This window comes from Ziziphus jujuba, chromosome 2 (assembly GCF_031755915.1).
Source record: "Ziziphus jujuba cultivar Dongzao chromosome 2, ASM3175591v1".
In the NCBI taxonomy this organism is placed as follows: Eukaryota; Viridiplantae; Streptophyta; class Magnoliopsida; order Rosales; family Rhamnaceae; genus Ziziphus; species Ziziphus jujuba.
The window spans coordinates 16,092,443-16,113,403 of NC_083380.1; the positions used below are offsets into that span (position 1 = coordinate 16,092,443).

At 33.2% G+C, this 20,961-nt stretch overlaps 1 protein-coding gene across 2 annotated transcripts; it reads left to right on the forward strand.

Moving 5' to 3' along the window:
- Positions 1 to 13,116: 13,116 nt before the first annotated feature.
- Positions 13,117 to 17,766, forward strand: LOC107418794 (7-deoxyloganetin glucosyltransferase). 2 transcript variants are annotated; one of them, XR_001581513.4, is made up of 3 exons: positions 13,117 to 13,789; positions 13,909 to 14,861; positions 17,073 to 17,766. XR_001581513.4 is itself a non-coding variant. In XM_016027490.4 (2 exons), exons 1-2 carry the CDS (start codon positions 13,246 to 13,248, stop codon positions 14,802 to 14,804), a joined length of 1,440 nt encoding a protein of 479 aa, XP_015882976.3. In that variant the 5' UTR covers positions 13,117 to 13,245; the 3' UTR covers positions 14,805 to 14,918. The 2 variants fall into 2 exon arrangements, 1 of the variants encoding a protein (XP_015882976.3); XM_016027490.4 differs by lacking the exon at positions 17,073 to 17,766 and having other exon boundaries at positions 13,909 to 14,918.
- Positions 17,767 to 20,961: the final 3,195 nt, after the last annotated feature.

Consider the following 20,961-nt stretch of genomic DNA (forward strand, 5'->3'; position numbering starts at 1 on the left):
AGGATCATAAAGCCAATTAGAAGCCACGATTCGGATTATCTACTCTGCAATTTCAGGCCCAAGTTTGTCAGCGACATCAACTTTTACACTCCATTACACAAATAACATTATTACACATCGAAAAAAAATAAACCAAGCCTAAGTAATAATTTTCTTGCTATCCAATATCCCAAATAATATATTTTTTTAAGTAATCAAACTTTTGAACAATTTGAAAATTGTTTAATTCATCTCCAAAATTATTTGGTCATATATGTCTGAACCATTTCAAAATGTTAATTTGGTTGCACTTTATAAATTTAATCAATCAATGTCCTCACTAGAAATTTTATATAAGGATAAAATATAAATGTAGTGCAACTACTACTTTACTTTATAATTTGTGGCTACTTAATTTGACTCTGAACTAGATAGCCATTTGGATAAAAAGGACTCCTTTTTGGCAATTCTTTGAACATATACGGAAAATTGGGAAATCAAAGAAATGATCACATATCATACAGATATGTGATGGTTCTAGTCCCATTATTTATCCAGCAGCAGACGCAACTAAGTTTTTTTGAACGGAATGACGTATCTAAATTTGCAACTTCATCTACATAAAAGAAGGTTGAAAATATGTAAAACGATTTTTTTTTTTTTCTTGATGAAATAAATAAACCAACAAATTACTAGCTAGCAAACAAAATCTAAATATTAATGATCCAGATGAGATTTGTGATGTTTCTAGTCTCATCATTAATCCAGAAAGAGAAGTAAAGTTTGCAGGCTTATTTCACTGTCGGGATGAATCAGTCAGAGGCGGACCCACATAGGGTCCGAAGGGACACGTGCCCCTCCTCAAAGTTTTTATGAGATGAAAATTTTATTGTTTGTTTTATCAGATTATCGTTTTATCCCAATACAAATGAAGTGTGTGCCCCTCACCTTTTATCTCTTCTACAGTTTGATTTTTTTCTTTTTTCTTTTACCTTTTTTTTTTGTTTTTTTGTTTTTTGGTCTTAATCCCTTTTTCTTTATCACATCTCTACATTATTTTTATTTATCTTTCTTATATATAACCATAATTATGATATTATCTATAATATACTTAACAATATAATACTTATTTAACTTATATTTTTAATATAATATTATTATACAAGCATATTGTTGAATGCAATTATTTAATTGTAAAAAACTATTTACAGTATAATTATTTAAATTTTGTTTGAATTTTAAGCTGTTATCTTTTTAATTGCACATATTCTTGTTTTTTTTTTTCCTACTTTTCCATTACTTGTTTAAATCCTAACAAAATCACAATTTTGTTTTTATTTTGCAATTTATATTCTATTTATTCTTTCAATATGCACAAAATTCGTTATTTTCTGCCAAACTAGCTTTTTTTAAAGATACTGCCAAAGTACTTAACATCATATTTTTCTATGTAGAAAAAAATTGAAAAACGATTTAACAGTTAATTTGCTTAATATTCTATTTAATTTGACTACAAACAAAAATGTTACATTTTTTTTTTTAATATATGTTTGTATTTCTCAACACCATAAATTGGAAAAAAGAAAAAATCTAAGTGTTATTATATAATGTTAGTAGGAGATTTTTGTTGAGTCTACCACAAATTGTCAGGACCGGCCAAAATTCCCCACCGGAACCCTAGACAAGCCCTGATCTCAGGGAAACCCTACCGGATCCTCTAATGGAAAATTCGGCAGAACCTTCCCTAAGGGTTGGACTTACCACAAATTTCCTGCACTAAAAACACACTTCTATATTCTTCCCCTTACTCCTCCCACAATACTACAAGTTGAATCCACAAATTTACAGCACTCCAAATGAATAACAGCAATCCAGTGCATAATTAATACATAAATGTCCGAAACAGTATACAGAGCTTCATGAAATACTATTAAGCATAGAATACAACAAGGATGAAAGAAATATTACAATTGAAATAAATGAAGACAAAGGTAACTTCTCGAACTACGACAGCGATAGAGATTTGGTTCACTCCGGAAGAACGTCTACCACCCCTTGCACCTAAGGGAACGGAATTTAAAAATGTGATATGCTAATCATCTCAGTGAGTGACCCTATCTACTGAACACTTTTAATATTAATAATATAACAAATAAAGGAACTTAATTAATACCAACGATTAAATACATAATAAATAATAAACAATTGAAAGTAATAATTTCACTCAAAACCCTCATTATTCACTCCGTTGGAAATGTTCCCTTTTTAAAACATTTTCACAAAACCCGATAATCGTATTTCCCGAAAACCAAGGGATCAATTAATTTAATAAACAATAGATAAATACCCCAAATATAAATAAAATGTAATAAAATATAATAAATAATTTTTGAACACTTTGGGGTTTGAAATTTCTATCCGAAAATTTATACTTGACGCACCATACCATATACCAGTGATGCCCTCCGATACCCAGCGTCTCGAGCACCGACTGGCGGGGAGATTAAAGAGAGAAACTTGCATACAGTACTTCGGCGTCCCGACAGTACCGCTGCTGAAACCATCATCCTGGCCACGGAGGGGGGCGGCTATGTGCACTATATAAAACTTGCCTGCCCTCGGTCCAATGGCAACTCACAAGAGACATAATAACTTGCGCGCTAACCACATATACAACCAGAACACCAATACTGTATTAGTGCGTCTAAAATAATTATTAAATTTCTTATTACCGTACCGATTTTCCAAAAATCACCATGGGAAATATACCAGTTTCAAATTCACCATCCCACATTTTCCTTTAATATTTCCGGTACAAAACCATCGATAATGATATACAAATAATTTTTCTCGAATCACAAAGTCCATCAAATAATATTCCACGGGCATAATTATCAAATTTAAAACCACCAATTTAAACAAATATTTTCCTTAAAATATTTAAACCAATTATGCCCAAAAAATAATATAAAAATCCAAACACAATTAATTAACGAAAATATTTTGCTCATGTGTAATAAATATAATTAAATCACAATAATAAAAATCGGGGATTTCTTAATAACCCAAAATTTCCGTTTAGCACCAATAAACATATACGTACTTATAAAATAATATTTTTTCACAATTATAATTAAATTTCCACCACATGAGCATAATTCTAGATATCAATTTAACACCCAATAAATATAATTAATTACCCCAAAATATTTTTAAAGATGGGTCACTCACCTGGAGCATGCAATTAACTTAAGATCCTCCATGGGATCGATTCCACGATGCACACGTGCTCCTAAAACAACAATTCACACACAGTCAAATAAAATAATATTTTATTCGGGTAAATAATACCCGGTACCTGGGGGTTAAACACAAACGTTAACCAAAATTGATGAGTAATATACCGAATCGAAGCTTGAGTGACAAGGATTACGAATCCAGTCTTACTTCCTAGAGATCGGACCCGAGGTGGCCGGAATCTCGCCGGAAAACTCTCGGCCTTTAGAGCCTCGATTCTCCCAAACCGTCGTGAATTGGAGGAAAAGGACACCGGATTTGGATTCGAGGGGTCAGAATTAGTGGGGAGGGATAGGCGGTGCAACTGGGTACTCATCGGAATAGTGATTTTCGGCGAGCCGCCGCGGTCACCGGCAACCGTCGCCGCCGCCGGCACGTCCGATGGCCGATGGCTGAGATTTTTGGGAGTTTTGTAGATCGAGGGGAGAGGGTTCCAACGGGACCGGTGGTGAGGCAAACAAAGGCCGGACGGCGAAGATATCTGGGTTTGAAGATTTTCTGCCCCTCGCCGGAAAATACTCCGATCCCACCGCGTCGGAGGTCCGATGGCCGTGAAATTTGGTGGGTAGGCCGAAATTCCCACGGGTGAGAGGCCGGTCAGGGGCGTATGGCTTGGGGTGGCCGAAAATTGGGCAAATCAGCGGTGGCCGGTGGTGGAAGGGAAAAAATGCCGTCGCCGGAAAATGCTCCGATCCGGGCACGTCGCCAGTCAGTTGGCCATGAAATTTGGGTGATCGGTCGGAATTGAGGAGATGGTGAGGGGTGGCTGGCACGTGTGGCTATGAACTCGTATTGACGAGCACTTTACAATCATACAAAAGTCAAAGCAAAATTCTACAACTATAAAAAGTCAACTCCCGACACCTTTTGGACAGTTTGCACCTCAACCTGTTTTGCCCATAACTTCCAAAGCATAGCTCCATTTTCGACGTGCTACTAGTTTACGAACTCGTGCCAACGTGTACTTCGTAATGATACCTCAGTCAACCTAGAATTCCATCCGAGTCAAAAAGTCAACTTTTAACCCCTTGGTCAACGGTCAAAGTCAACGATCAACGGTCAACCTCGGTTAAAGTTGAAAAATTTCCGTTGCACTTTGGGATGGGATGTTACACAAATGGTACCTCTTGGAACAGTTTCCTACATTTGCCTATGAGGTCATCATAGAGCTGTAAGTAGGCTCAAGTAGTTCATAAATTAAAAAGCTCGGCTCATTCTTATCATGCTCGAACTCAATTTGTAAAAATGTTATGTCGATCTTAAATAAGAAAAGAAGCTTGTGAGCCAATCTTAAACAATAAATCGAGCTCATAAATAGCTCAATTTTGTTATTTATACGTATCCATATAAACATGATATTATGAAATTAACCAAATTGAATATTTATAATGCATAAACAAAATTTTTACATTTTAAATTTACAAATTTTTTAAGAATAAATTAATTTTATAATAAAATTAATAGAATAAACCAAAATAATTAATTATTAATGTTTAATTATTATTTTTAAAGAATAAACATTGAAATTTTTAAATGTTTGTATTATAATGAGCTAAGCTAAGTTAAATTCGAGCTTTTTATTAAGGAGCTAAATCGGGCTTAGATAATTTATTTCAAAATTTCATAAACTTGAGCCAAGCTTGAACATTACGAAAATCATGTGAGCTAAGCTTGAAAATGGTAATACTCAACTCAAATCAGCTCATTTACACCCTTAAATGATCATGAGGCATGAAAATTTATGTGCACTAGTCAATATTCTTTTTTCGTTTTTCTATTTTATTATGTAGCATTATGTATACAAAAAAATACTAGAATTACCAAAATATTTACCAAATTTATCTTTCAAATAACGTAGCAGATGATATGATAATATTTAATTGATTTATTTTTTTTTTAATTCACTTATCTATTTAAATGTTTACTTTTCATATTTAAATTATATAAATATACCAACCAATAATATTTTAAAATATATCATTTAATAAATAAATCTAGTCGATATTTTAGTACCTAGAACATTATTAAATAAATACATGGTTTATACATATTATTCGATTTTGCTATTATGGTAACCTTGCCCTCCTTTCGATGGATAATGGCTGTCCAATTACTAAGTGATTATGTGTAATCGCCATCCAATTACTGCAACTGCATTGCTTGGACAATGATAAATTGCTCACAATATAGTGGGTATGTCACTGAAATTTATGTCCATCATATATAAACCATAATATGATATTATCATTCAATTTATTTGAATTATTATAAGTTCCCATTCTAGGGGTATTATTTAATAGATCTAATTTTTTTTTAATTTTATCATATGCTCACATCAAACATGGAAATCCTAATCTCAGTCCCCCTCACTAAACGGGTCTTAAGTGAATGCCAAGGACCTTTTTTTTTTTTGCCTTTTTTTCCTAAACCACATTCCAGTTGCTTTTTATTTTATTTATTTATTTATTTATTTGTGTTGTCTTGTCTATCGATTATATTTCTGTCATCCAAGTATCTGATTCTAAATTTTTGATTTTTGAGTATGAAATATTAAAGAAAATAATAGTGAGTAGCAGAATATGATGGATTTTTCTTTTTTTTCCTTTTTCCCTAAGTATATAGTATGTAACTATGTATGAAGTTCTGACATGTGAACAACTAAAGATATATATATATATATATTTTCTTTTAACGATGTATATGGTGTGTAATAAAGCAAGTATCTCAATTTTGAAAATTCTAAAATTTGATAATAACAAAGCACCAGAATATGAGATTTAGAGAAAATATGGTACAAAGGCTTAATGATTCTCATTCATTGTTGCAGCTATTTATACAGAGTACAAGAAAACTGGTATGGAAATACAACAGCAGTTATGGTAAGTGTAATATTACAGTATCACAATATACTACTATTTACATATGAGCACATGTATTCCTTATATGCCCCCACAAGATGGAGGCACCATCGAAGACTCCAATCTTGGATCGGAGAGATAAGAAAGGAGAGCAAGGTAGTGATTTAGTGAACATATCAGCGAGTTGATCCGCAGAAGAGACATGAGACACAAAAAGAAGGCCACGAATAACTTGATCATGAACAAAGTGAAAATCAATTGAGATATGCTTCATTTTTGAGTGAAACATCAGATTGGAACACAAGTAGGTGGCACCAATGTTGTCATAATAAATAGTAGGATGTGGAGAGCAAAGGATGTCAAGTTCATAGAGAAGATAGCGCACCCAGCATAACTCAGCAGCAGTAGAGGCAACAGATCACTATTAAGCTTCAGTGGAAGATCGAGCAACAGATCGTTGCTTCGCAGATTGCCAGGAAATGGGGTTGGTGCAAGAAAGACAAGATAAGCACTAGTAGAAGTCCGATCATCCTTATTTCCCGCCCAATCAGCATCGCTAAAGGCATGTAAAGATAGAGGATAATGTTTTCGAAGAAAAAAATCCATGAGTGAGAGTACCTTTTAAATATCGAAGAACTCGTTTGACCGCACTCCAACGAAGAGAGGTAGACTTGTGCATGAATTGAGATAACTTATTCACAATAAAGGCAATGTTAGGTCATGTAAAAGATATATTGATGACTGCTATGAACTTGACAATACTCAATTGCACTTGGAAGATTAGAACCATCAAGCAAGGATAAAGAGACACCGATGGCTACAGGAGTCTGAACCGGTTTGGAAGCAAGCATGTTTGTACGAGAAAGAAGATCATGAATATACTGCTGTTGGGATAAGAACAAACCATTAGAAGTATGGGTGGCATCACAGCAAGAACATAACAAAGAGAGTCAAGATCTTTAATAGAAAACCTGTCACCCAATTGAGAAATAACAGCATTAACCATAGTTAAAGAACTACCAGTAACAATAAGATCATCCACATAGACCAAAATAATCACTTGAGCATCATTATTGGAGAGGAAAAATAACGAAGTATCTGATTTGGAGTTAACAAAGCCAAGACTGCATAAGAAGGCCCGAAGTTCATGATACCAAGCGCGTGAAGCCTTTTAAGCCCATATAAAGCTTTGTGAAGCCGATAAACATAATGTGGTTGTGTTTCATCAACAAAGCCAGGATGTTGAGACATGTACACTGTTTCAGAGACACGGCCATAGAGGAAGGCATTATTAACATCCAGTTGTTGAAGTAGCTAATCACGAGTAAGAGCTAAACAAAGGACAATCCGTACAGTAGTTTGTTTTACAATGGGACTGAAAATTGTTGGAGTTTAGTGTGGCTTTGGGTTCACTTGGCCAAGAATGTTGTACACAAGGTGTTAGTCTTGTGCACAACCTTTAATCCAGTTTTTGGTTTGGTGTTTAGGTGATTTTTGTGTTTGCTTTTGGTATGGTGATGTTTAATATTGTTAGGGTTTTTGTTTAAAGGAAGAAAAAGAAGATGAAGAAGAAGAGAAGATGTTAGAGTAGGCCATACAAAACTAGACAGCACACTAATTCATTTTTGCTTTTCATTCATTTTTTTGCATATATAGATATAAAACTTTTCTAATACATGTGAGGTGTGTGTGGGACCAAATGGAAGTCTTTAAAATTCAAAATTTACACATTTCCCACACAAAATTATGATACATAACCGTTCAACCACCAGCTTCACATGTGAGTGCATAATTATGACAAGAGTTTGTGAGATTTTGAATTTCAAAAAATTGTCTCCACCTAATCTTGTACTTCTACTTTGACCAAATGGAAGGCTAGGATATCTTCATCCAAATTGCTTGAATTTTGGCATGTGGCATGTTGAAATATCAAGGATGAAATCTGGATAATATCAATCCCAAAAGAATTAGATAAGGCCTCCAATTCATCTCAAACCCGTGGGCCGTAGCTGCTGGAAATCTCAGCAGTTATGCCAATTTGCAACCTACATATCTTGGGCTTCCCAAAGCCTTTTTGAGTCATTCTTTTTTCTATGTTTTAATTTACATGTCTAATACAACATATCCAAAAACCATACCTCATTCTAAAAGCTCAAAGAATGCCAGCCCCAAAAATGGACCTATATTATTAGAAACACTATTTCCAGCATATAGCCATTTTACAAAATAAAATCAATACCCAACAAAGAGACAATTCCTAAGCTAAATACAATAAAACTTAGGCATTCAAAATACATTAAAAGGAACATAAAACATAGACATAAATATTGCATTAGGTCATTCAACAAAATATTTCTTTTAAAAAAAAAATGAAGGTGCAAACCTTAGTGGATTTTGGTTTGCACAAGGTGGCAAGATTACCACCTTTTCAAAAAAAGTTTCATGGTAGTCAAAGTCAGGCCGTTGATGAAAACCTTTTGCAACTAGGTGAGCCTTATACCTCTCAATACTACCATCAGACTTCCGTTTAGTGCAAAAGACCCACTTACAACCAATAACATTCTAATGAGGTGACGGGGGAACTAAAGTCCAAGTACCATTGTTACGCAAAGCATTATATTCTTCACTCATGGCTGTCCACCAGTAAAGAAGTTTTAATGCTTGAGTAACAGTGGTAGGTTCGATAGAGTCCATAGGAAAGGAAGAAGAAGAAAGAGCGCAGAAAAGAATTTAGGATTTGGTTTGAAAATATTATTTTTGGATTGAGTAATAATGTGCGAATGAGGCACAAGAGAAGAAGAGGATTGAGAATTAACTGATGAATTTGCAAGCAAAGGATCGGAGTGCAAGGGAGATGGTACTGGTGGAGGCAGAGAAGCTGATGGCTCTTCAGGTGAATGGGCATCCATCGGCAATCTAGAAGGGAGTGGGGAAGACAAGGCAGGGGAGGAACCAGTAGGAGTAGATACACCAGGCGTGATTCGTGGAGTGGACGAGGTCGTAGGAAAGGAGGAAGGTATTTTGATAATCGAAGGAAAGAGAGCAGTAGTAGAAGAAGTATTGAGAAAGTGGGAAGGAAGAGAACCATCAGATGAAAGACGGGTAAGAGAACTATAGGGAAAGGAGGATTCGACAAAGACAACATGTCGGGAATGATAAAATCAAGAGTTTACAGGGTCAAAACATCGATAGGCACTTTGATTAAGGGAGTAACCCAAAAATATACATGGCAAGGATTTTGGTTGTAGTTTATGGGAGGAGTAAGGTCGGAGCAAAGGATAGCATAAACAACCAAATACTCTTAGCTTAGAGTAATTGGGTGAATAGCCAAATAATCTTTTGAAAGGGGAAATCATAGAGAGAATGGGTGTAGGAAGGTGATTAATAAGATATGTAGCCGTCTGGAAGGCAAAGGACCCAAGAGATAATGGAAGATTTGATTTATGTAAAAGTGTAAGGCCAGTTTCAACAATATAACGATGACAGCATTCTGAAATCCCATTATGTTGTGGGGTATACGAGGGAGTTAGAAAGTGAGAGATGCCAGAGGTTTCAAAATAAGACTTTAATTTAAGAAATTCACTGCCGTTGTCAGAGTAAAAGGATTTAATTTTTTTATTGGAGAACTTTTCAACAATAGCATGAAATTTAAGAAAGATAATGGAGACATCAAATTTGTTTTTAATTGGATAAAACCACATTTATTTGGTGTAGTGATCAACAAATAGAAGATAATAACAAAAACCATCATGTGAGGGGATAGGTGAAGGACCCTAGACATTGGAATATATTCATTCTAAAGGAGAGGAACTAGAAATAGTATAATTGTAGAACGGCAACTTATGCATCTTATTACAATGGCAGGAATTACAAGAGGAAAAGTGGGTCTTAGGTAACATAGGTAAGTGATATTTGAAAACTAAGTGATGTAGACTTTTAGATGATGGATAACCTAAGCGGTCATGCCAATATTAAACTGGAACTTTGACAGCACTGAAAGTGAAAGAAGAGCGAAAAGGAGCAAATTAATGGAGAGGCCATTCATAGATACCATCTTTACTTTTGCCTGCTTGTAGACGTGCCCCCGTACGAAGATCCTTCACATAAAAACAAGAAGGGAAAAATTCAATGGAAATATTATTAGACAAGCATAATTGAGAAACAGATAAAAGGTTCTTTTGCATAGCAGGAACACATAAGACAGGCAAAAGCAAAAAAGATTTATTAGAAGAAGAAAGTTTCATAGAGCCAATACGAGTAATAGGGTGTGTTTTACCATCACCAGTCATAATCTCTTCGGTGCCATCAAAATCAGAATGCAATGAGAGATTAGAGAGATCAGAAGTGATGTGGTAGGAGGCGCCCGAGTCTACAAGCTAAGACGAGTCAGATTTGGAAGAAGAGGCAGCGAAGTTGGCTCGTGGACCAGTCCCAGAAGAAGTCCGTGAGGAGGGATAAGCACCAAGCAGAGAAGGAGCACTCAGTGGACCAAAATTCAACCAGGGAACAAGAGCAAGCAATTTTCAACACCGTCGGGCATCATTTCCAGGTATGGAACAGAACTGACAGATAATGCAGTTGCCAAAAGAAGTCCATGTGGAGCCATTACCAGAGGGACCCCTGATGAGAAACCAGACTGAGTAGCAACATGGACTGTAATTGGAGGGGAAAAATCATTGGAGGAAGAAGAAGTACGTTTCAGTAAATCTTCAAAATCATCAAGCTTATCATGCAGTTCTTCAAAGGAGATGGTGTCATCACGGGATCGAATATCAGCAGTAATTTCCTTATATTCAGAACCCAGGCCAGCAAGGACATAAAATATAATTTCATCATCTCTAATAGGAACACCTGCCAGAGCCAAAGCATCAGCTTGTTGTTGAATATTTTGCATATAAGAGGAGATAGATTGAGATCCTTTGATAGAAGATGTAAAACCACTTGGGCAAATTTTGGAACCATCAACATAGGCCATAAGATTGTAGCCTATGAGTAAGGAAAGCCACTGAGAGAGTGCCATAAATGTAGAGACTTTGATTGGGGTCTGGCAGCAACATTTATACTAATGAGAGTATCATCAGTGGGAACAGAGGAAGAAGGAGGAGATAAACCCGGAGAGGTGTTGGTGACAGAGGCATTGTCATTAGCCATGAGAGCGGCAGGAAAAAAAAAAGGGTTTGCTTGTGAAGCGAGAGGCTCTGATACCATATGAGATTTAAAGAAAATATGGTGCAAATGCTTAATGATTCTCATTCACTATAGCAGCTATTTATACAAAGTACAAGGAAATTGGTATGGAAATACAATAACAATTATGATAAGTGTAATATTACAGTATCACAATATACTACTATTTACATATGAGCACATGTATTCCTTATACAGAATACCATTTATTTCTGATAAAAAAAATATATTGGCAATGTAAATAGAGAAACCAGATCAATATATTAGAAAGTAATTGAAGTGATGACTTTGACGTTTTTGGATCTAGCTTACGGTGGCTATAAGTTTGGGGTGCGAGGCCATATAAGTTTTGGATGAGAAAACATAATAATAATAATAATAATAATAATAATAAATTAAAAAAAGGTCAAGTGAGATTGTATTAAGCCAAATTTAATCTTGACTGTTGGTAAAATTTGACAGACAAGAATATAATTTTTAACACTAGGAAAATTCATAAATCTTACATAGAAGCCCCGTTATATATATATATATATATACATATATATATATATGTAGAATTAATAATTATTAAAATGAATATAAATTATAACATAATTTTTTGATTATTTACAATAATTTTCTTTTTATTTTGAATTAGATAAAATAATTTAAATTAGATAAATTCAATATAAAAATAAATAGATAAATCCTTTATCTAATTATATTTTAAAAATTTTATTTAATTAGTTTATAAAATCATTAATATCAATTAACAAAATTGCATAAATTAATATATATATATATATAGATATGTATAAAAAGAAAAAAATGGAAAAATAAAAAAAAAATAGAAAGCAAATTAATTTTTTTTAAAAAAGGGAAAGAATAGAAGAAAAAGCAGAAAAGAAAAACTGAAACTAAAACTGATGCAATAAAAAGAATAAACAAAAATTATAAAAGAATAAAATTGAAAAAAAGATTAAAAAAGAAAGAAAGAAAAGATAATAAAAAAAAGGGAAGAAAACTGAAGAGGAAAATAAAAATGATGCTGCTGAAAAAAAAAAAAAAAAAAAAAGAAGGAAGAAACAATTATACAAAGATTTAAAACAAAAAAAGAAATAAAAATAATCCTACCAACTTTTCACATCAAATCAAATCAAGCATATAAATGCTGCCAACAAAAACATGCTTCAATTCATAATTCATTTTTTTGCTGATGTGGCTGGGCCCCTTGCTCCCCTCCCCACCCCCATACTCCGTCTTTTTATTTATTTATTTATTGTGTGTGCAACGTATACCTCTCGAAATTTATTTCGTACTTCGCTATCAGATACTGCTTAATTGTCAATTATGGCAGCCACTACGCTGTCTCTTTTCAATTTTCTTTTGTCATTCTTAGGGTGCTTCTTTAGCGCCCAAAAAAAAAAAAAAAAAAAACAATAAAAAAAAAATTGGTAAATATAAAAGTTACGTACTATTACTAATCTTTATTTGTGAGGGACGGGTTTAAACTTAAAATAGTAGTTTTTCCACTCTCTAATATTATTTTTTAGTATAATTTTATATACAAGGACAAATATTTATAACTTGTTTTCTATTTAATTTTTGTTTGAATTACATAAGCTGCAATATTTCTGTTACTTTATTTTTATGTTTTTAATTACTTTAGTTTTTGGAATAGATGACAAAATAGGTAACAATTTGTGATAATAATAATAAAAACAAAAACAAAAAAGGTTAACAATTTAACGTGCTATTATAAGAACCCTAACAGAGTTGGTTGTTTGAAACTTTGAAATACCTATCTAATAAATGATCCTCGGATGCAACTTGGCATGGCATTAAAGTACATAAAAGATAACATATCAAGGCAAAAAGCTATAAGGCTGCTCCTTCTTCATAACTTTGAGTGCAGAAAAACTTTACAGAGTTGCCGAAAGATATGGATTCCAAGAAAGAAGAGGTAGCTGATAATAAAACTCATCATATCTTATGTATTCCATGGCCAGTTCAAAGCCATATCAAAGCAATGCTTAAATTAGCAAAGCTTCTTCATTCTAGAGGTTTTCATATCACTTTTGTCAACACCGAGTACAACCAGAAACGCTTTCTTAAGTCTCTGGGTCCCGACTCTCTCCACGGCTTGCCTGACTTCCAGTTCGAAACAATTCCTGATGGCCTCCCGCCTTCAGATGCTGATGCTACGCAAGACCTTATTTCTCTTCTCGAAGCCTTCGTGGAGAAGATGTTGGCTCCCTTTTGTGATCTCCTCAAAAGACTCAACGACATGACCAGAACTCGCAATGATAGTCCCCCTCCAGTGACTCGCATTGTTTCCGATGGATTCTTGCCATTCACCATCGCCGCTGGACGAGAACTTGGAATTCCAGTCGTGTTCTTTTATACTATTTCGGCCTGCTCTTTCATGGTCTTCAAACAACTAGGTACTCTACTTGAGAAATTAGGACCTCCACCAGTACCAAAAGGTAAATATATATGCGTATATATATATATATATATACATATATGAAAGACATTTAAACAAATATTAGCCTTTCAATTTAATTAATTATTTGATTTTCTTCATTTTCTTAAAAATTTTCAGACATAATCATAGATTGGATTCCGGGAATGAAAGAAATTCACGTTAGGGATATGCCAAGGTTCTTTTGGTCAGGAAGTACACGAGATCATTTTGCGCTCAACTTCTGCATAGAAGGAACAGAAAAAGCCCATCAAGCTTCCGCAATTATTTTTCATACATTCAATGCATTGGAGCAAGATGTTTTGGATGCGATCTCATCTATGTTTCCCAAAGTGTTTGCGATTGGTCCTCTTCAACTTCTTCTTAATTACATATCGGAACACCCTTTAAAACTCAAATACAGTCTTTGGAAGGAAGATAGTGAATGTCTTCAATGGCTCAATACCAAGCCAAAAGGCTCAGTTTTGTATGTCAACTTTGGGAGCATAGCAGTCATGTCGCCGCAACAGCTCGCGGAGTTTGGTTATGGAATTGCAAATAGCAAACACCCTTTCTTGTGGATTATCAGGCCTGATTTGGTTGGTGGCGAAACCGCTGTTTTGCCGCCCGAGTTCGCGGCTGAAACGAAAGGAAGAGGATTGATAGGGAGTTGGTGCCCACAAGAGGAGGTTCTGAATCATCCATCAATTGGAGGTTTTTTAACACATAATGGTTGGAATTCAACCGTGGAAAGCTTGTCTTCAGGTGTACCATTACTGTGTTGTCCATTTTTGGGGGACCAACCCACGAACTGCAGATTTTCTTGCAAGGAGTGGGGTATTGGAATGGAGATGGACAAAGAAACAGTAAAGAGAGAGGGAGTCAAGAAGCTTGTGAAAGAGTTGATGGAGGGAGAGAAGGGTAAGAAAATGAGAAAGAATGTGATGGAGTGGAAAAGACTAGCCCATGAGGCTACTGAGCCTAATGGTTCTTCATCCATTGACTTGGATAACTTAGTTAGCCACTTAATTTCTTGAAAAGGGTTGGCTTGATATATCTAGCTTCACTTCAACCGGAGACTGAAAAATATAAGGGTATTGGTATTTTCAGTACACATTTATATGTTGGTGATTTTCTTAGTTAATTTCTTTTGTTCTTTTTTTTTTAATTGTTTTTTTTTTTTTATTTGTTGATTTTGTTTTGGTTTTTGCTGTTAAACATGTTGGAGACGGATAAGAATTTAGATCTGAAGATATGCTCTCACATTTTAGCATGCATTTTCCCTTATAGCATTAAAAATTATATATGGTTATAGGAACTAATAATTTTTCTCCTAAACAAAATGTGTCCAAAATAATGCCAATAGAAAATCATATTTTATACTACATGTATCACTTTTATGTGAATCCTAAACATAAATGAACTAATAATACTAAATAAAGAATATTGCTAGAAGTACATATCAAAAAGTCCACCAAAATGTTTATCAAATATATATTTATCATTAATTGATTAGCTTACATTTAATTAAATTTATTCCTTTAAAGATTAATTTATATGCAAATTATGTTGATATTTTGACCAATAAAATAGTACTATGTATACGTTTGATAAACCACTTGGAAGATTTTATTATATCTCTAGCATTACTTATAAATAAAAGCTAATTGCATCTCATTTGGTCACATCATTTGGTAACATTTTAGCAGTACTTATAGCTTCCTTATCCGTAAACAAGCGAAATTAGAATTATCTTTTATTTCGAGATAGAACGTGAACTATGAGCTTCATATTTGCCTAGAGTTTGCTCCTAGAAACATAGAGCTATTCCTACCCCTTCACGTCAATCCCATGAAATGCAAGAACGATCTAGCTATAAAGTCATTAAAAACTTGATCGAAGAATCAACATTTATTGAACAAGGTAGAAAGTTGATTGCAAAAATTAGTAGTTTGAAAGGCTTGTTGGAATTGATGTGCTATATGATTTATAATACATGCAATAGAAGCACCTGGAATACTTAACAAAGTAGGTCTTATTTTGGTAATGATTGGAGCAACAAACTCAGATTCATAGATTCTATAGTATTATGATGTTTAAAATATCTAAAATAATGTATAAATTACAAAAAATCCCTTAAATTATTTGAGACTTACTAATAAGTAATAGCCCCATGATATTATAGAAAATCCCTCTCAAACTATTAAAAATTTACAAGTAAAAGAAAATAAAAATACATTAAAACAAACTTATCCTTATAAAAAATAAAAAAAAATCTATTAAAATTTTAAAATTTGTTATTACTTAAATGCCTATAACGAGCATATTCATTTAATTAAAATTAATAACATTTTTAACAAAATATTATTGTTAATAGTTTTTTGCAGAAAATATTTTTTTAAGAAAATATTGTTTTTAAATTTTTATCAAAAGAATATTATTTTAATATTTTTTGAAGATAATATTATTTTTAATATTTATATATTATAAAAATGTTTCGAATAAATTATCAGAAAAATTATATAATGTGTAAGTTAGAAGGGTATTTTTGTTAAATTAATTAAAATATGTTCGAGCATTTAATTGGTTTAAATGAGGTATATATAGTTACGGGTTTATATGTTATTTTAATAGTTTATAGAAGTTATTTATAAGCATTAAATAGTTTTAAGAACAAAAGTCAGAATGGTTCAAGGGAGCTTTTTGTGGTTTACCCTTAAATAATTTTATAGAAGTTAATCAACTTGAAATTTATTTTATAGCTCGATGATATTTATCAAAATTTATTTAGCAAACGACTTGATATTACTATGATGTGTGAATATATGATTGGTTGGAAAAATTAATATTGCTAAATCATTTGATAAATAATTATGATATTTCTTGAATTATTAATATCGGTGTTTAGTATATGTACCTGCTTTAAAGTCTCTGTCATATGCCAACCCACTTTTGGAACCCATGTATATATAGTTTCCTTTAAACTGCCTTAATCCTTTATCAAATTTTATAGATATATAATATTATTCTAGTTATATATAAGGATTTATTTTACTCTTTTATATATATAGTTGCAAAATTTTTATTGTGTGTGTCATACATATATAGTTCTTCTGTTTGCAATAATTTTAATTATATATTTGAGGATTATGTTTTTGTCAACTTTTTTTTTTTTTAGAATGCTACATTAATTTTTTTTAGTTAAAATTTTATATTGTTATATTTTTACATTAATTGGTATTTAAATTTTTAGCTATTCGTAGCATCACTTGCTTATTTATTGTGTCTCTTCCTTTTCTTTACAGTTGTGGCCACTCCTTGAATTTGTGTTATTTCATTGTCATCCTCTGTTAACTGAACTGACAAAGACAATGAAGGATGGCAATAACTGCAATGTACACTGAAGAAGCTTAACGACAATACTAAGAGTACAATAATTGTATATAGCAATTAATGCGTGCACCTAAATCTATTCTTTGTTATCACCATTCAAATTATAAATTTTGGATTCAAATTTTCTTCATTATTTTTTTAATTTTCCATATAAGAAGTTGTGTAACAGCCCAGCCCACCTGTAACATCCCGTCCGGAAGTGCACCGAAAATTTCTCAAGTTGACCGTCGTCGATCGAAAAGGAGTCAAACTTTGACTTTTTGACTCGGTAAGAATTCTAGGTTGACCAAGGTACTATTGTGAAGTATGCATTGACCCGAGACCGTAGACTAGTAGCATGTCGAAAATGGAGCTACGGTTTGAAACTTATGAGTAAAAGAAGTTGAGGTCCGAACTGTCTGAGGGTGCCAGAGTTGACTTTTTATTCTTGTAAAATTGAGCTTTGACTTATGTATGGTTGTGAAATACTCATCGATTTGAGTTTGTAGACTAGTGGTACGCCCGATTTAGACATGTGGTTGGAAAGTTACAGATCTATGAAGTTTTTCCGAAACAGTTGTTACTATTCATTGATCTGTGAGTGTGCGTGAACAGCAACGCCACGTGTAACATTATAAAGGATGCCATGTGTCACGACAAGAAAATACCACATTTCAAACAATTAAATATTACATTATTTTATTATTTTATATTATATTATTAATTTAATATTATTTTATATATTTATTTATTTTCTTTTTCTTTTTCTTTTCTTCTCCCCCCACATGGGAAAATACCCATGGGAGCTTTCTCCTTTCTTTTTTCTTCTTCTTCTTCTTTCTTCTTCTCTCTTCCTCTCTCCCTCCTGTCGGTCTCTCTCTCTCTCTCTCTCTCTCTCTCTCTCTCTCTCTCTCTCTCCTTATTGCATCTCTTTCGGCCGCTGCACGGCCACATGCATCGGGAGTTGAGTCGCCGACCAGTTGGCTTGCAGACGTGCCGGGATCATGCCCAAAGCCGACAACGGCAAGGTGGTGGTTGACTGATTTTCCGGTGGCCACCGGTCCCATAGTTGGTCCCTCCCCATAGTTTTTGACCCCCTGGTTCCAAAAATGACCTCCATCTGCTCAAATTCTAAGTGATTTGTGAGATATGAGGAGAGCGAGCTCGGCCGAAATTTCCCTATCAAATTCCAGTCACCACCGGCAAGGTTGTGGCCAATGGAGGTTAGATATGTGTTCCTCGTCTCGTTAGTTTTCTATAGATATCTTATTTGCATATTATGGTGGAGTATTTTGAAAGATGCTATTTTTTGAATAAAATATTATTATTTTAATGTTGTAGTCAGAAAAATGTGTCTATTTAATATTGAAGATGTTAAATTGTGTTGAATTGAATAAGTTGTATCTTTATATATTTGATTAATTGTGAAATGGTATGTGGTTCTAATGATATTTGGTATGAAATTGATTGGTAAGTTTGTGGAATTAATTACATTAAATTACGATGATAAAGAAATATGTTTATGTGCTAATTATTTACTTATTTATAGAATTGAATTATTGTGGAAGAGATTAATTTTATGAAATTATGGTTTAATTTTTTATTAAAATTGTTGTTGATTTAAATGTCGAAATTTTGATACATAAATAATGCATTTACGTGATTTTAATTATGTAAGAGTTTTTATATTGTTTTGGTGAAAATTAATTTCATGGATTTGAAGAAAGATATTTATTTAAAATTTATTATTTCCAAAAAAAATATATATTTATACATTAATTAATGAATTTATTTATTTATTTATTTATTCATAAACTTGATTTTATTTTATTTTATTAAGACTCCTTATTTTAATAATACTAAAAAAATTTAGAGTTTTAGATGCACCATACACGTACCGGTGTTCTGTAATTATGGATGTAATTAGCACGCAGATGGATGTGGATGTGATTAGCACGTATGTTGATTTATAGGGTTGTCCTGTGGTTGCCATTGGACCGAGGGTAGGTAGGGTATAATGCACAGTGAGCATCAGCCACCCTCCTACATGGCCAGGACGTTTGTTAGCAGCGGCGCAGTGGGACGCCACGTGACCGTATGCCGGTTTCTCTCTTTAACCTCCCTGTCAGACGGTACTTTGGAACGCTGGGCATCATAGGACACCACTGGTATATAGTATGTGCATCAAGTATCTTTTGTATATATATATATATGTATATATTTTATATTGTATGTATCACACCGTACGGGGACAGCAACCCGATGTGGTCCATGAAGAGCTAGCTTCGTAATTATGTTACCTACGAGTCTAGGAGATTTAACTGCCAATCTAGGCAACCATCCCGGACTATATTGGTAGTAGGGTGCCGGCAACAGCTGCAATCATGGATTACACAGCATGTTGGAGGGTATCGTTTGTGCCCTGATACGAGTGTATAATTCATAATATATTTTGAATTTTAAAATATTATTTGACCTTATACTATTCTATCTATTCATAACCTGATTTTCTAACATTATACTTAATTGTTTTTATTATTCTCGTTATTAATATTACAATTATTATTTATCAGAATTATGTTTATAATTATTTTTTATTATTACTAATATTATCATCATCATTATGATTATTATTATTATTATTTTTATTATTGCCATTATTTATTTTTATTCTTATTATTAGTATTATTTCTATTCTTATTATTATCATATGGTATATCTGGATAAGTGTCACAACTTATAGGCAAGAAAGATAGCCATTCGGCAAGTATAATAGTTCTTGGAACAAGTGATAGCATTTGAGCAGGTGAGATAGTCCTTGAGACAGCTGTGATTATGTGATAGCCCTTGAACAAGTGATTACCTTTGGATAAATATGACAGATGATATTAATACTATTTTTATCATGAAAATTATTGTTGTTAATGTGATGATTGTTTTACTTTTCTTCCTATATTACGCATCGGTATATTTTGTAAAACGATATTTAAAATGTATGGCAATAAGTGGGTGGTGTGGGCGGACTGAATGATTAAAGGTATATTTGGTTGTTTATTTAGTTGATTGTTCCTATTGCATATATATATATATATATATATATGTGTGTGTGTGTGTGTGTGTGTGTGTTTTATACAAATTGTTATCGAAGTGCTGCTGCTGTGGAAATTATTGTAGTAAGGTGGGAGGGATAAGGTGGTACCATATAGGAGTGTATTTTTGTGTAGGTAAATTTTGTGGTAAGTCTTTCCCTTAGGGCAGATACTGTCGGATTTTCCATTGGAAGATTCGGTGGTGTTCCCTGGGATAAGAGCTTGTCTAGGGTTCCGGTGAGAGGTTTTGGATAATTCCTGATACCACCTACTTGTGATATTGTCCGCTTTGGACCCCGCCCATACGGGTTTAAAATGCGTCACAGGGGAAAGGTATCCATCGGCATATTTCGTTCCCTTCTTCAACAGATGTGGGATCTTACAAATTGTGAGTTCAAGTTAGTAATGACAAAAAATTAAAAAAAAAAAATCAATCACTAGAAAATTTTTCAGTATTTATTGTAATGAAAAGACACATTATATTAATAGTTATAAAAGAAAACTATATTCACAATTTTTTGTTGGTAATTTTAAACTTAAATAAAATGAATAAAGTTAAAAGAAAAAACACATTTCCATGGCAAACTCCATCATAACAAATTAGTGAAATTAATATACATTTTAAGGTATTCTAATATCATAACCATTACTTTTTAAAACAAAGATCTTGAGTTAGAATCCTTCAATTCTAATATAAAAAAAATAAAATAAAAAATAAAAAATTTGGGACGTC